This window comes from Lasiosphaeria miniovina, assembly GCF_030549165.1.
Source record: "Lasiosphaeria miniovina strain SMH2392-1A chromosome Unknown B0T26scaffold_4, whole genome shotgun sequence".
Classification (NCBI taxonomy): Eukaryota; Fungi; Ascomycota; class Sordariomycetes; order Sordariales; family Lasiosphaeriaceae; genus Lasiosphaeria; species Lasiosphaeria miniovina.
In genome coordinates this window covers 3,234,838-3,249,213 of record NW_026848223.1, presented here as the reverse complement: position 1 = coordinate 3,249,213, position 14,376 = coordinate 3,234,838, and the positions used below count along the sequence as shown (strand labels likewise).

Sequence of the window (14,376 nt, the reverse complement as noted above, 5' to 3'; positions counted from 1 at the left end):
ATGGATACTCGAGCTGTCGGCTAAGCGCGTGGTCATACTAGGTATCTGTCTCGGAGAGGAGAGATCAACATGAGTCTCGGGAACGCACAGTACGGAATTCTGTGCCTGCAATACCTGACTTCCGAGCCATTCAAAAAAACCGACCATCACCAAATCTCAGTGCACGCCAGGAGGGGGTACTTTGCCCTACATGACTACGCGGTCCAGTGCTGGTACGTCCATCTCCTCGACTGGGCAGAGCCCCCAGAGCCGGAGGACCCATCGGTGGCGCAAGCCCTAGGCCGGCTGGGAGGGCTTTTTATGCAATCGTACGGCCTGGTTTCCAAAGCCGGTGAGGCGGTAGAAGAGGTCATGACCCCTACGGAGTTGCAGGCTGCGATCCATGCGCTGCCAGAGGATGATAAAGAGCGAAATTCCTGTCGAAACATCGAAGCCCGGACGCTCGCCATTCGACAATGCATTGAGATGCTGAGAGACGGGCGAGTCACCTCGGAAGCCGAGGAGGTTCTGGACAACCTATACGGATCGTGGAAGACATACAAGTGCTCCAAGCCCTGGTGCGGTTCTTTCACAAGCGGCATGAAAACGGCCGAAGAGCGGAAAAAACACAATGCCCGTCATGAGCTGCCTTTTCGCTGCCATTACGAAGGCTGCTTCGCTTACAGCCTGGGTTTAATGGCCCGTCCAAGCTCTCACAACACAAGAGTCGCTATCACGACACATCGGATGAAGCAATCATGTTCCCCGCGCTTGCCCGGAAGAAACTGATGACGCTCCACGCAGCTGCCGAGAAAGGGTCGATTGGCATGGTTACGGCGATCCTTGATACTGGCGTTAATGTCGACACACCGGCATCTCGAAGGGGCCGCACTGCGCTCTATTTCGCTGCACAGAACGGCCACATTGAAGTCTGCAAACTGTTGATATCTCGTGGGGCGTCATGCAATACGAGAGAGGGCGTACTTGATGTGGCTGTCGGCATGGGGGACCTGGAGCTAGTTATTGTCCTGCTCGCCGGACTCAAAACCCAAGAAGACCACAGAGTTCGCGAGGGGACGATAATTACTGCGATCCAGTATGGATATGAAGCAATTCTGAAAGCACTCTTACAATATGGAGACATCGAAGCTCACCCAAAGCATCTAGACCGCGCGATCCCGAGCGGTCAGCGAGGAATTATAGAAGAGCTCGTAAAGCAAAAGGACTACGAAGTCTTTCTGCATCGTAGTCTGCTTATGACGGCCTCGCGTCATATCGACTTTGATAGTAGCCTAATCAAGGCCATTCTTTCAGCCGGGCAGATTCAAATCATCGGCGACCAGGAGGTCGTGGAAGCACTTAGGTCTGGGAAGGAATCAGATGCCGAGGTGCTCCTGAGATACCGAAACATACAGCTGTTGGATGACCATCTGAAAAGGTGTAGAGATATCGCTCAGGAGAAGGCCTTTGGTAGTATCGTGACCATAATTGACGGAATGAAAGGATTGCAGCGTGAGTTACTCCCTGAGATATTTCCGCGTTGTGGTGCGGCAGCTGATATCTTTATGCTGGCTAAGCCGGCGACCCTAGATACGAGGCCGTGGTAAGTTACGAGAGAGACAAAGAGAGAGAAATGCGAGATTACCAAATGCAACTGATGGCAATGGAACAACAGAATAAGAAGAGGTTAGTAATGGCCAGACAGGGATAGAATATGCAGGCTACCGAAGGCCAGGAGTAAAATACGGGCAGGACGACTCTCTTGCGTTGTAAATATAAGAATGTCATTTCACTCAAAACGATCGTTGCTGCTTGCTTAGCGGGAGGAAAGGGCTCGGCTGAACAGTTAACGTCTGCGGCGGATGTTAATTTGCGTTCCCCACTGAGAGTGGTTGCTCTGACGAGCAGCCAGGGGAAGACCAGTAATGCCGGGATAGCATGTGCCGTTCCATTCAATGCCACGCTCCCGGCTCTTAACCTCAGCCATGGTCAATATCCCGGGATGGTGATCAGGCCCGGCCCGCACGGGGTAGTAAGCAAGCAAAAGAGACCGAGAGGGTAAAAGCGGAACATTTTACCAGGGACCTACCTGTATTTTTATCCTCCAAGCCCTGCTCATTGTCATCCCATCTCCAAGACGTTGAAATCGACGTTTTTCTTTTTAGGTTTGGCTGATTCTGCTGGAAGCGATGGCATTTCCTCTTCCTCGGCTTTGTTGTCCCAGCTCTTACTTCTCTCTTCAACTTTATACATGTGCATCATCCTGATCGCGCTGGCAGCCGAACAGGCTCCAAGCGTCACTATCCTGGTAAAGTGGCTGACTAGCTAACTAACTCGGAGCAGCCCGGGATTTCAAGGAGAGCGTAGACTACCTAAAGAGTTAGCATACCACCACAGAAACACACGGGACGGGAGAACAACTTGCCGTGCCAAGGTCCACGTAATAGTTCTGAGCTGCCATTTCTGACAAGCACAACCTCTTCGCCGCGCCAAGCGACTGAGCGCGCCAAGCGACTGAGAACGTGTGAATTGAACCACAGTCTTGGCATGAAGTCCATTCAGCTTAATAATTAACCAGATGTTCACTAATCAGCGGGCACCTGTCTCCATCGCAGTTTGGTTTTTCAGTAGGACGAAAATGCATCAGTGGGTGGTTCACCGGGCTTGGCTGAATTAATGTTTAGTGAACAGCCGTTTCGGGTGTGCACGAGCGTGTTGTAAGCTGGACTTTGACGGCGCCAGTCAGGGGTAGATAACTGGGCCGATCAGTAATCGCGACGCAGCTTGGTAAGCGCCTTTCCAGTCTCGAATCTTCAAGCGTCGGGAAAGCTAGCCGGATGTGGAGACAGGATGTCGTCGAGCAGGAGTTAGTAAGCTGGCAGTCTCACTCAGCTCGGCATGGAAATAGAATCGGTCCGTGGTTGCGGAGGAATCAGTGGCCACGACACCGAGCTAGCCGAGAGACTAACAAGTGTGCAGAGAAGTGTGCAGAGACAACTATATTTAAGAAGAGCTGACGGAACAAACAGCCATGATGATATCAACAAAGATTTCCGCGTCTCGCTCAGTCCATCTCATCGTCAACCGCCACTCTCTCCCTTCACCAACACACCCACCCCGATATAACCCCTGCTCAAGTTAAAGTGACCAACCTCAACATGGCGACCCACCAAACAGCCAAAACACAATACGTCTCGACGCCGCGCGGCACCAAGTTCGCGTACCGGCGGCTGGGCACAAGCGGGGGCACGCCGCTAGTCGTCCTAACACACTTTCGCGGCGTCATGGACAAACTGGACCCGGAGCTGGTCAACGCGCTAGCAGCACAGCGGGCGGTCGTGCTGGTCGACTACGCGGGCGTGGGTCTGAGCACGGGGGCCGTGGCGACCACGGTGCGGCAGGCGGCCGACGACGTGGCCGAGTTCCTTGGGCTGGTCGGCGCGCGCGAGGTCGACGTGCTGGGCTTCAGTCTCGGCGGCTACGTCGCGCAGCTGCTCGCGCTCAACACCGGCAGTGACGCTGCGGGTGTGCGCGTCCGCAAGCTGATCCTCGCCGGCACCGCGTCCAGCGCCGGGCCCGACGTGGCGGCCTCGCGCCACACTGACGTCCGGGATCACGCCGCCGCGCAACACATCACGGCGGCCGCGTTCGAGACGCTGTTCTTCCCCAAGACAGCTGCGGGCGCTGCGGCGGCCGCGCAGTGGTGGGCCCGCGTCCACGAGCGCTCGCGCGCCACGTCGGGCGAGGAGCCGGCTGCCTGGCTCAGCGAGGGATATGTTGATGGCGCTGCCGGCCTCAAGGCGCAGGTCGCGCAGATCGCGGGGTACGCGGCGCCGGAGACGAGCCAGGGGCTGGATGGCTCATATGAGCGGCTGCCCGAACTGGGGATTCCCGTCTTGGTGGTGAATGGACATGTGAGTTTGTCGCTGGCCTTTCTTCTCTTTGCTGGGTGGCGGGAACGTGTGTTGTTGGAAGGGCGGTGTGCGGTTATGGTGTTGCTAATCAGTGTGCCAGGACGACTACATGATCCCGACCGCCAACAGCTTCGTGCTGCAGCAGCGCCTGCCCAACGCGCAGCTCGTCGTATACCCCGATAGCGGCCACGGCGCGCTCTTTCAGTATGCGTCGCTCTTTGCCAAGCACGCTGTCCTGTTTCTCGAGGCTTGATCAGGGGCTTTGTTGAGACGAGACTCAATAACTAAATGGGTATTTCAGGGGGGAAATACGCTAGGCGATCGCAAAGGTTTGGTTGTTCGGGACGGGGTTTTTTGGGTAGCAATGATAAACGATATCAGGTACTTGGTGAATCGTCACACAACTTGACCAGCTGCACGCAAGAGATCCATGGGATGCGCTGGAACCTGATGACTTTCAACTGAACAAACTGGTTTCAACTGAACAAACAACCGTGCCTCAGCAGCTCACTGATAGACGCGCCCCCTCTGGAACGGTTCCAACCCCTCTCCCGCGCGCCGGAGCAGCAACTGGCCGACGCCGTCACGCGGCTTGACATCGACATACTGCACGTCGACGGCCTCGCACGACTGCATAAAGGCGCCCTCAGTAGCATTCGCGAAGCCGGCGCCATAGAGATCGGGCCTCGCCGCCTTGAGCAGCCACCAGCCTCCAAACTCGACGCGGTTGATCCAGTACCCCAGGCCCCAGGCGGCGACGCACGCGCGGGCGGCCACGGCCATGGCCACGGCCAGGGCCGCCGCAGGCAACGCAGCCACCAGCGTCGCCGAGACGAACAGCTGCTCGGGCCCGGTGCCGGCGAACGGCCGCTCGAGCTTGTAGTACGTGTGGCGCGAGACGGCGTAGGCGGCCAGGGCCCACTGGTTGCGGATGTACGCGGCCAGCAGGTGGTGGAAGGCGACGCCGGGGCCCGTGTTGTTGGCGATGTACGCCACGGAGCCGCCGGGCACGTCGTTGTCGCTGACGATGGTGTACTGCCACGAGGCGCCGTAGTTGAGCATGGCGGTCGCGGGCGTCGGGCGGTCATCGACGAGCGCGCCCCACACCGTGTTCGTCGTGTGGTTGAGCGGCGGCCACAGGGGGCCCGGCGGCCAGCCGCCGCCGGCGTCGGCCCAGAAGGTGCACCGCGCGGCCGCGCCCGCCAGCGGCTGTTCGATGGCTCCGTATCCATACAGGTCTAGCACGGCGGAGCCCAGCGGCGTCACGCTGGCCATGTCGAGCCCGGGCATCATGCTGCTGCCGCCGGGCTGGTCCTCGTCGCGCCCCAGCATGATGACGTCGTACTCGCCGAGGCTGCTGAACGCGCTGTCCGACTCGTTGACGCGCAGCAGCAGGTGCACGGCCGCGTTCCACTGCGGCATGGCGCCAATGTCGAACACGGCCGCAAGGTCCCCGTCGAGGAACACGCTCGCGTTGCTGCGGTAGCCGCTGCCCGCGAAGCCCACCGAGATGGCGCGCGCGCGGCACGACACCGACATGGCCATCCACGGGAGATTGTTGCCGCTGCCGCCGCCGCCGGGGTCGAGCTTCCAGCCGGCCGGCAGCGTGGCCAGAGTCACGTTGGCGCCGAGCGATTCATCGCCGACACGGCCCTGCTTGGCCACGGTGCGCTGGCCCCCCGAGTTGACCTCGCCGATGTAGTCCCACGCGTGCAGCGACGTGTTGGTCAGGATGTTCAGCCTCGATCCGCCCTGGTCGCATATAAAGAGCCCTGTCTGCGCGACCTTGTCCGCCGGACACGCAAACGCGACGTCGGGCACCAGCGCCACTCTGGAGCCTGCCGTGGGCAGCGAGTCGTAGCGGAACGACGGCGAGGTCGCGACCATGGCCGCGAGACACAGCCCGCCGGCGGCCACGTGCAGGCGGAACGGCGCCGGCAGCGCGCCGAAGCTCTGCAGCTGCTCGAGCGATAGGAACGGCCTGCACGCGGCCACGAGCTTGCGTGCTGTCATCGGCCGCCCGCGCACCACGTCGCCCACGCCCGACGCCCACGCCGACCGCGCGAACACGAGCCCCATGACGAGCGTCGCGAGCTTGCTGCTCGCCGAGATGATGGTGCTGGTGATCCGCGTGTCCTGCTGCGGGACGAGGACCGGCCCGTGGACGGCCAGCGCGACGATGGCGCCGAGACAGGCCGCGAGGAAGAGCAGGCTGAGGGGGAGGAGGAGCAGCACGGCTACGCGCTGCGTGTCGTGCGAGTTCTTTGCGCACTCGGCTGCCTGGTCCATTGGCTGCGATGTGGTTGAGTGCCGGGAGCGGGCGTCGCTAGGGGTATCCGACACGTACCGGGGTGTCCGGGCTGCATTCATGTTGTTTAATTGATCTTGACGGGCGGAAAGCGGATTTAAGTTTGTGTTGATTATCGGCGCCTAGGATGAGCGATGGTGGAGCCGCTCCTTCTGAATAACATTTAATTAATTTGCAGCAAATCAAGCAGTTAATTGATTTGCAGCAAATCGAGCATTTTAATACATCTTCCGGCCGTGGATGCTGTTGAACTAACCCATCACGTTACATTGGAACAGGTCACTCCAGCGGCTGTCAGACCATTTGCCAATCTTCAGGGCGGACAGACTCAGCTCTGCAGGCGCCACCGCCAGCCATTGGCGGCGTGGGCCGCACAGAGCTAAACTCGCTGCGAGTCTCATGACCAATGGCTGTCGCCAAGCTTGTAATTATTGGCTCCCATCAGACCATCCCATCATCAGACAATGGAGCGTGAAGCCGAGATTTCACTCTGCCGAGAAAACATTATTGAAGCGTAGGTTGGTAGGTGTCTAGACGGCACTGGCGTGAACTATTCTAGATGCTAATTTCTTATCGACATGAGACGCGTGGGTGAAGTTTGGAAAGCCAAGGCAAGCTTCGTAGCCCATAAACAGACTTTGTCAAGCGAGACCAAGCCAGCGAGCGATCCCCTGGGAAAGTAAAAGAAGAGAATGCGAATGGCGCGCCGCAACGAGAACTGTAATAAAGACAGTCTTCAGAGACCAAGAGAGTCAGAGTCCCGGAAAGTACTGGTTTCCATCACGGCTGCTGCCAACAGAGAGCCAAAGCAGCCGCACAGAAAGTCCCTCCCCATCGCAGCAACTCGACGCTCTCAGAAGCAGAAGCCAGTGCCCGGGTTGGTGCGACCGTAGCTGGCGGCCCATCCGGGCTTGGAGTACCAACTTTCTATAAATCAACTTACGAGAGGCTATTGGTTAGCTTGTTGCGGTTGACCATAGTAATGTAGGTAATTAGACACAAATTAGGAACAGGGCGAAGCCGAAAAGAGAAGAGCGAAAAGATCTTGACAAGTGAAAACTTGGGGTCAGGGGTGAGCTGAGTGCTGTGGGTCGGTTATATTCGCAAGAAATGAGGAAGGCTTTCACCGGCTTTGACTGGCTTTCGGGTTGTTGATCGAGTTAAGAGTTTGACAATGGAGCCAGCGGACAGGCAGGTTTATATGGATTTTATGCGAGGCACGGCGATGTATGAAACGTGATGAATTGCTTGGGGAAGCTAAAATCTATCGGCCCGTAGGCGGGATATCTATGTGGCATGGATAGGGTGGATCCGCAAGGGCTATTTGGTGGACCCGGCTGGGCCAGGTTTGGCCTGTGCCCAGCACAGATTTCTGCTATACTAACGAAGCTAGCAAGACATAAAGTCGACCCTATTTGCCTTGGACCTAGGGCACGATGGTCTTTCCACCCCCTTGTCCCTCATCCCAAAGTAAGACCAATGATGCGAATCTCAGTCTCTTCACACGTCTCCAGGTCGTCGCCTGTAAGAAACTGCCCCCCCCCCATCACCAAACGGCACATCCACAAATCTCATCACGTCTTGGTCATGGTTTGTCGAGTTCAGCACCTGCGCTAGTGGAATGTAAATGCGTAAATCCGTGTGTAAACAAGAACCCAGCACCTGTGAGACATCTTATCAGATGGCGGGGAGGCGGCGAGTTCGCGATGTTGAACCACGCTAGATTCATTCCTTCTTACTTTGGTGGCGGGGGCTCCCTTTTGTCCAAATTTTGTTTAATTAGGTCTAGAATAGGGGCTAACATTCGAGGCCAGGCATGCGTATTCTTGGCGGAACTGACTTCACCTAACAAAGCCAGCGCAGGATAAATCCAGCCGAATCAGGTCTCAATGCACTTGGCTGTACCAGACCAGTGGTCTCTTACCATTGGTCAAACATGGTCTTGCATCTGTACTGTTGAGTCGATGACGGCGCTGCTTGTTGCGGGCAGTTCTCCTATTTCCGGCAAAATGGCATAATTACCTGTCCAATTCTGTCCTACGATCAGCACGGCGCGCAGAGGAAACCTTAAAACGCCACCATCAGCTTTCAATAGTCTAGGCTGTTGCTGAAGTTGATTGGGTGTCCTAAGTAGAAACACTAACACAAAAGCTCAATTTTGCCGCCGCGTTGTACGGCTGCTCGGTCAGCATTTTGGTCAGGCCCGCTTGCTTACCTGCAGCCCTGAAGACTCTAGGGTGCGGACAGACACCCTACCCAGGTATAAACCCTAGGTATTATACCTATGTGACACTAACACGTGGTAGCTTCCATTGGCAGCTTGGGAGGCGGTTGTCACCATCTCAGCTCTGCACTTTGCCTCGCCTTTGCATATGGCTAACTACCAACCTGACCGATTTCCCGTTTCCCCGTTTCCCCGTTTCCCCGTTTCCCCGTTTCCCCGTTTCCCTCATCTCGGCTGCAGCCTGCCCGATCCACTTCGGCCTCAATAATCACTGGCCAGCCCTAGCTACCGGCTTCACGAGACGACGCCAAGAGTTGGCGCAGCGTGCACCACTGCACCTCGTCACAGGCCACGTCTAATTACAGCGCCGCGCCGAGGGAATTAAGCCCGGTACAAAGTGCAGCCCCTCGAGGCACTCAGCGAGCGGCCGTTTTATGCACATGGCACATGGCACATGGCACATGGCTTTCCACACTCACTCAGACGACACCCAGTCGGTAATTATTCCGAAAACACGAAGCCCAAGAATGTCCGCACAGTAATTATGGCTCGAGTAGGTGCTATTTTTGCCCTCCTACTTCCGCTACCGTGACAATCGAGAAACGGAACTCAAACGAAGTGACGGATGCACTCGACAGCGCGTGTCCGTCTCCGTGAGAAGGCGGTGCGTGCAATGACCAGATACCATCCGTTGGGGATCCGCACCACAGCTCCGCAGGCACACATGCTATCGTATCAGACCTGCTTGCTCCACATCCTTGGACAAGACCTTCCAAGCTCTAGCCAAGAAAGACCCATGTCTTGTCTGCGGGCCCAACTCCACCAAAACCCTAGACCTAGGGCAGAGAATCGGCGCACAGAAGTACCCGCCTCGATATGGATACGCAAGAGTCGTTGCTTTCAACAACAGCTGGTCGGATGGTGTAGTTGGTTATCACGTCAGTCTAACACACTGAAGGTCTCCGGTTCAAGCCCGGGTCTGATCAATAGATTGCGGCAGGGGGTTAACGTCTTCTGGCTTTTCATTTTTATACTTTTCCTTTTTGGTCATCCGCCTTTCGGTAGTGTTGGCGCCCCGACTTTCTCTGTTTTCAAAATTGCGAGAAAGTGGGAAACTCTAGTCAAGATGAGATGCATCTGGCACTGCACTGCAATAGAGGCTGAAAGTTTCTGAAACATACACATCGTCCCCGCTGATCAGAGACACATACGACAAGGGGAATTTGAGAGAGCAGCATTCGAGAGAGCAGCATTCGAGAGAGCAGCATTCGAGAGAGCAGCATTCGAGAGAGCAGCATTCGAGAGAGCAGCATTCGAGAGAGCAGCATTCGCCAAAGCACATGCGCTAATGGGTACCGTTGGTACGTGCAAGCGAGCTACATGTATATTCCCGAGAAAGAGGACAAAAGAGAAAGGCGCACGCCCTGAACATCACCACTGCTGCACACAAAAACAAAAACCACGCAACCGCAGACAACTCCACCGCTGCGCTCACTCGTCGTCGTCGCCGGGCTTCCAGTTGGGGTCCTTCTTGTCGTCCTTGGCCTTCCACGTCTTGTTGAGGGCCTCCCACCACTGGTCGCCCTTAGGGGCGGCGACGCGCTGCTCGTCGCCCTCGTCGGCCGAGTACTCGAATTCCTCGTTGGGGATGTGGTCGGCGAGGCTGAGCCTCGGCAGGTTCTTCTTGAGCTCTGCGGCGCCGAGCTTGACGCGGGCGAGCTGGGCGGCGCTGTTGGCGCCGCCCGACGGCGAGTCGATGCGCGTGCCGGCGCCGTCGCCCGTCCCGGGGCCGTAGAACATGTTCTCGCGCCAGTCGCAGATGGCCGCCGCCGCCCAGTCGACCCACACGTCGAAGGCCGGGCGGCTGGTCAGCGGGTTCTGGACCTGCTTGAGGAACTCGTCGGGCTCGATCTTGAGCGCCTTCGTCACGCTATCCAGCCACGCGAGCACCTGCGCGCGCGTCATCATCTTGTTGACGATGACGTCCTCGATGGCCTTGATGATGCGCCCGTGCGGCACGTAGTGGTTGTACACCCAGTGCTTGGGCTTGCCCGACACGATGGGCTCCGGCTCGCCGTCCTTGGCCTTGACGTAGGCCTTCATCTTGTCGCTGCCCAGCATGTCGGTGCGCACGTATACCATCTGCAGCACGGCGCGGTCGCCAAAGGCCTTCTTGGTCGAGCCCAGCTTGAAGTCTTCCTCGTCGTACAGGATGAGCATGGTGGCGGTTGGGGGGTTGTCTGGGGGGAGTAGGTAAATAGGCAAGGTATGGGGATTTGTGGAGAAAGTCTGTCGCAGCCAATGGATGTGTCGCAGCCAATGGATGTGTTGCAGCCACGATGTGTTGCAGTGAGAGGCAGAGGTGGTTGTTGAGACAAGCTTTTGGGATTTGGGGAGTCAAGGCCGGGCCTTATATGCTTTCCCCTTTCCTTTCCTTTCCTTCTTCCTGTTTTCCGTCTCCCATTTTCCATTTTCAACGTCTCTTCTCTTCCCTTGAGGCCGGACGTTCTTTTCCGAGTTCCGCTGCCAGAGCATCTCCAGAGATAGCAGAGCAAGACACGATAGCGTCAAATCGTCTCGTCTAGCCTGCATAGGGCTGAGTGCCTAGCCGCTAGAACCTAGGCCGAGGACGGTCTAGACCGAGCTGCACCTCGCGGGGCAGCGGTGCCATTGGCTCGTCCGCCATGTAACGGCCGCCCAGGCAGCCAAGCCATCCCCCGCAATTCGGGCCTACCGCTGCCTCAGCCAGCCACGAACCCGGTGAGGGGAGGGAGCCTGTTGCCAACATTTGCTGGGACGAGGGCCTGCGCGCAGTGCGCGGCCGCGTAAGGCTGGCCCAGGGGCGTCTTTTGTCCCAAACCAGCAAGCCGGGCTGCATGGGATCGCAAGACGACGACGAGTATTGGCAGTCGCCTGCAGTCTAGCCGCCTAATGATGCGACGTGATTATCATGAAGGTGGTAGTTGTCATGAAGGTGATGGCTATCATGAAGGGCTATGTGACGGATTGTGAGCCCGAGTTGGGAAAAATGTCCCGCTGCAACACAAGATTAGTGTTTTTGCAGTCGGTGACGACCGAAGTGGAGGTCCTCCTGCGAGTGCTGTCTGATTTGCCAGAAGCCATCTTCCGTCCCTTGTCGCCTGGTCTGTCTAGAGTCTGGTCAATACCGGCAACAACTACAGGCCGACTCTGGACTAGGGGCACGCATCGTGGTCGTCGTCGACTTCGTCTAGCATGCCGGGGACGTGCCGTATTCCCGTTGTCTCTTCGTGCTTGGCCCAGGAGAGCAACCAGCACACTGACACTTGACAACGCCGTATTAGTACGAGGGTGGATAAGCACCAGTTTCCCCGGGCGGTTGGTTTCCCGGCGTGTACCTCAAGCAGCGGTGGCTCGTTTTCTGTTGTGGGGTGCCACACTTTTCACTCTCCCGCAACTGCTTTCCAAGTTCACGCCTTTGTCTCCTCACTCGTCGTGGAAAAAATCACTCGTCGTGGAAAAAAATTCCAATTGGAACCCCGTCCACTCGAGAAAGCTCCGCGATTGGATTTGTGCATGGATGGTGACGTTCGGCTCGTCGGGGCGTCTCGACAGCGGCAAGCTAAACGAGTCACTCGCTTTGCCGGTGAGTTCGTGTTTCCCCCCGTTTGTGACCCGCCGGTCGGCGAACTGTCGCAGTGTTTGTTCCTTCTTGTCTCGCCCTCCATGCCCGTCGAGTTCGTAGAGTCTCGATTCCGCAAGTTAGACAACGGGGGAGGCGGCGTCCCACAGCGCGACTCTCGGCGCGTCTTCTCCCGGTTAGGCTGCTTCCCGAGCACCCCAGAAAGCAAGCACCCCCCGACGCTCGACATGTATGCCGAGCTCTTTGAGATACAGAGTTCCGCAAATCCACACTCGTGCGGCACTGTCAGGCACATTTAGAAACCTGTTTCTTTCGTACCCTATGACGCTTGTGGGGGATGTCAGGGGCGGGAACCCTACCACGGCCTCCATATATGGCTCCCCGGTGTTCTAGTCGGGCTGGATGCGGAACATTAGAGGTGGCGAGCGCCTGGCTCTTTCAGGCAACCCTTGGTGGTGTGTCATTAGAGTGATTCTTTGCTCTACCGAACCGACATAGTCGATGTCCACTATTACCGTCGGTCGCAAATTAGTGTTTGATCGGAAGGGAACGATTTGACAAAGGCAATAGAATCTCACGTACACTTCACTTTCCGCGACTGGGTCCAGCGGCCAATCTTCAGTTCGACTGCCGGCTGCCCCGTAATGGGAAACAGGTAGTCATGCCATACTCTCTTGAACAGCCCTTGTATCCCGAGCACGCCCTCCGCCAGAATTCCCGGTCTGCAGAGATAGTTGTTTTCTAGGTGTCCTTCCAAGATCGCCAACCTCATGGCCTGAGTACCGGGGTTGTTGTCGTTGACGGGACAAAGACGGACGTCTAGCGAAAGGCCCGCCGTACTCAGTGACATTAGAAGTCGTGACTTGGAGAGAGAGACGTCGGCCGTCTTGCAGAAATAATCGGGCGAGGGCGCAAAAAGTGACTCGGATTCGGTGCCAAGGAGTCGGAGAGAGGGGCTCTTCCAGGCCAATATCGACTGGTCGTGCTGGAGCTTGATGATTTCTTCCTGCAGCCTGAAGAAGGCTCGGTTGCCCTCGCCATAAAGTAAAGGCATGTTGAAGCCAAAAATACCCATAAGACAGTAGGCGATATCTTCTAACCGAGTCGTGTGTCGGCCTGCAGCCCACGACATGCGCTGGGCAACACTGACATATCTGAGCGTGCTCTGGATTCGCGCCCGGTGGTCCGAACCCGACATGTGGAGCAGTCTGGAGTCGATGGAAGTGATGCGCGAGAGGTCTTCGGCCAGCTCTGTCCGGGACCACAGAAAAACCCAGTCTGTGTTGAAAAAAAAGACATCGCCGGGCGCTATCAGTTCCTGTAGAGTCCAGCCGCGGGAAAACCATCTCGAGCGTTTGTGGTCTTCAGCCAGGGTCCAGTTGACAGCAGTCACGTCGGCTAGATAGACGTAGCACACGGCCGACTTGCGATACCACTCAAACATGGAGTTGATGGACTCGGACAGCTCGGCGCTGCTGGACTTGTCGATGCAGCACGTGTCGACCCAGATGTACCCAAGCGGCTTGGACGTCGCTGACCGGGCAACCTCGCAGCTCTTGACAATCTTCCGATATCCAATCTTGTGGGCAGGAGTGCGATCAGACGTGAACTCTTGGAACGACACTTCCTCGTCGGTCCACGTGTGCGAGAGGATGGCGTATTCGAGCGACTCGAGCGCGGGGCCCATGAACTCCCCTAGCTTGAGCGTCGTCGTGTTGATCAGCTTCACCGTGCTTGACGTATCGAGAATAAGCTTAAGCGGTGATTGGCGGCCAAGTAAAGGCCGCGATGTGATCCAAAGTCAAACCTGTCAGACGAAGGAGCCGAAAATGGGTTTGATTCCCTCCCCTCACTCTGACTGCAGCCTGTCCTCAACCGCCCGGCAGAAACAGCCCGCTCAACAAGCTCAATAGGGACAGAGAGAGAGGGTGAGGGTGAAATTAGAAAATTTTCAACACGGCAATAACATTTTGTTTCACGCCATGACCACGTGGATGCCAGTAACCATTACCTCCTTCGGCACAGGGCGAGCCGTAAGGGGTGAAAACCTTCGGGTGAAAACCTTCGTATCATGGAAAGGCGCTGCCATTGCCAACAAACATTTGGCTGCAATAAGGCTAATTTATCATGGGATCCCTTTCATGTAAAGAAATCACTAAAGGCGAAGACATCAAACAACCTGACCATTGCCCCCGGATGGGGACTGGGGAAGAAAGGGCGTCCTAGGCAGAGGGTGTTGGAAATGTCTGTAAAAAGAGAGTTTTAAGTTAAAACTCTATTTTTCTAGGGCTAATGGAAGGATTAGTGTCTAAAAGTATTTGCTTCAACG

At 56.8% G+C, this 14,376-nt stretch overlaps 5 protein-coding genes and 1 non-coding gene across 6 annotated transcripts; 3 read left to right on the top strand and 3 right to left on the bottom strand.

The window, feature by feature from the left end:
• Positions 1-69: 69 nt before the first annotated feature.
• Positions 70-1,720, top strand: B0T26DRAFT_802759 (ankyrin repeat-containing domain protein; the record flags this gene model as incomplete). The annotated part of the gene is made up of 4 exons (XM_060447064.1): positions 70-557; positions 650-1,491; positions 1,557-1,582; positions 1,691-1,720. 4 exons carry the CDS (start codon positions 70-72, stop codon positions 1,718-1,720), a joined length of 1,386 nt encoding a protein of 461 aa, XP_060296492.1.
• A 1,417-nt stretch (positions 1,721-3,137) lies between these two features.
• On the top strand, positions 3,138-4,146 carry B0T26DRAFT_644782 (Alpha/Beta hydrolase protein; the record flags this gene model as incomplete). The annotated part of the gene is made up of 3 exons (XM_060437657.1): positions 3,138-3,512; positions 3,681-3,893; positions 3,994-4,146. The coding sequence occupies 3 exons, from the start codon at positions 3,138-3,140 to the stop codon at positions 4,144-4,146; spliced, it is 741 nt and encodes a 246-aa protein (XP_060296491.1).
• A 254-nt stretch (positions 4,147-4,400) lies between these two features.
• B0T26DRAFT_675972 (uncharacterized protein) lies at positions 4,401-6,602 on the bottom strand (the record flags this gene model as incomplete). Its single annotated transcript, XM_060439910.1, has 3 exons — positions 4,401-6,185; positions 6,241-6,353; positions 6,458-6,602. 3 exons carry the CDS (start codon positions 6,600-6,602, stop codon positions 4,401-4,403), a joined length of 2,043 nt encoding a protein of 680 aa, XP_060296490.1.
• Positions 6,603-9,337: 2,735 nt separating this feature from the next.
• Positions 9,338-9,411, top strand: B0T26DRAFT_t145. Its single transcript has one exon. It is a non-coding gene; the product is annotated as a tRNA-Val (tRNA).
• Positions 9,412-9,916: 505 nt separating this feature from the next.
• Positions 9,917-10,645, bottom strand: B0T26DRAFT_872102 (uncharacterized protein; the record flags this gene model as incomplete). Its single annotated transcript, XM_060447950.1, has 1 exon — positions 9,917-10,645. One exon carries the CDS (start codon positions 10,643-10,645, stop codon positions 9,917-9,919), a length of 729 nt encoding a protein of 242 aa, XP_060296489.1.
• Positions 10,646-13,008: 2,363 nt separating this feature from the next.
• B0T26DRAFT_596123 (heterokaryon incompatibility protein-domain-containing protein) lies at positions 13,009-13,776 on the bottom strand (the record flags this gene model as incomplete). The annotated part of the gene is made up of 1 exon (XM_060435608.1): positions 13,009-13,776. A coding segment is annotated over one exon (768 nt), but the record flags the coding sequence as incomplete, so codon positions are not given.
• Positions 13,777-14,376: the final 600 nt, after the last annotated feature.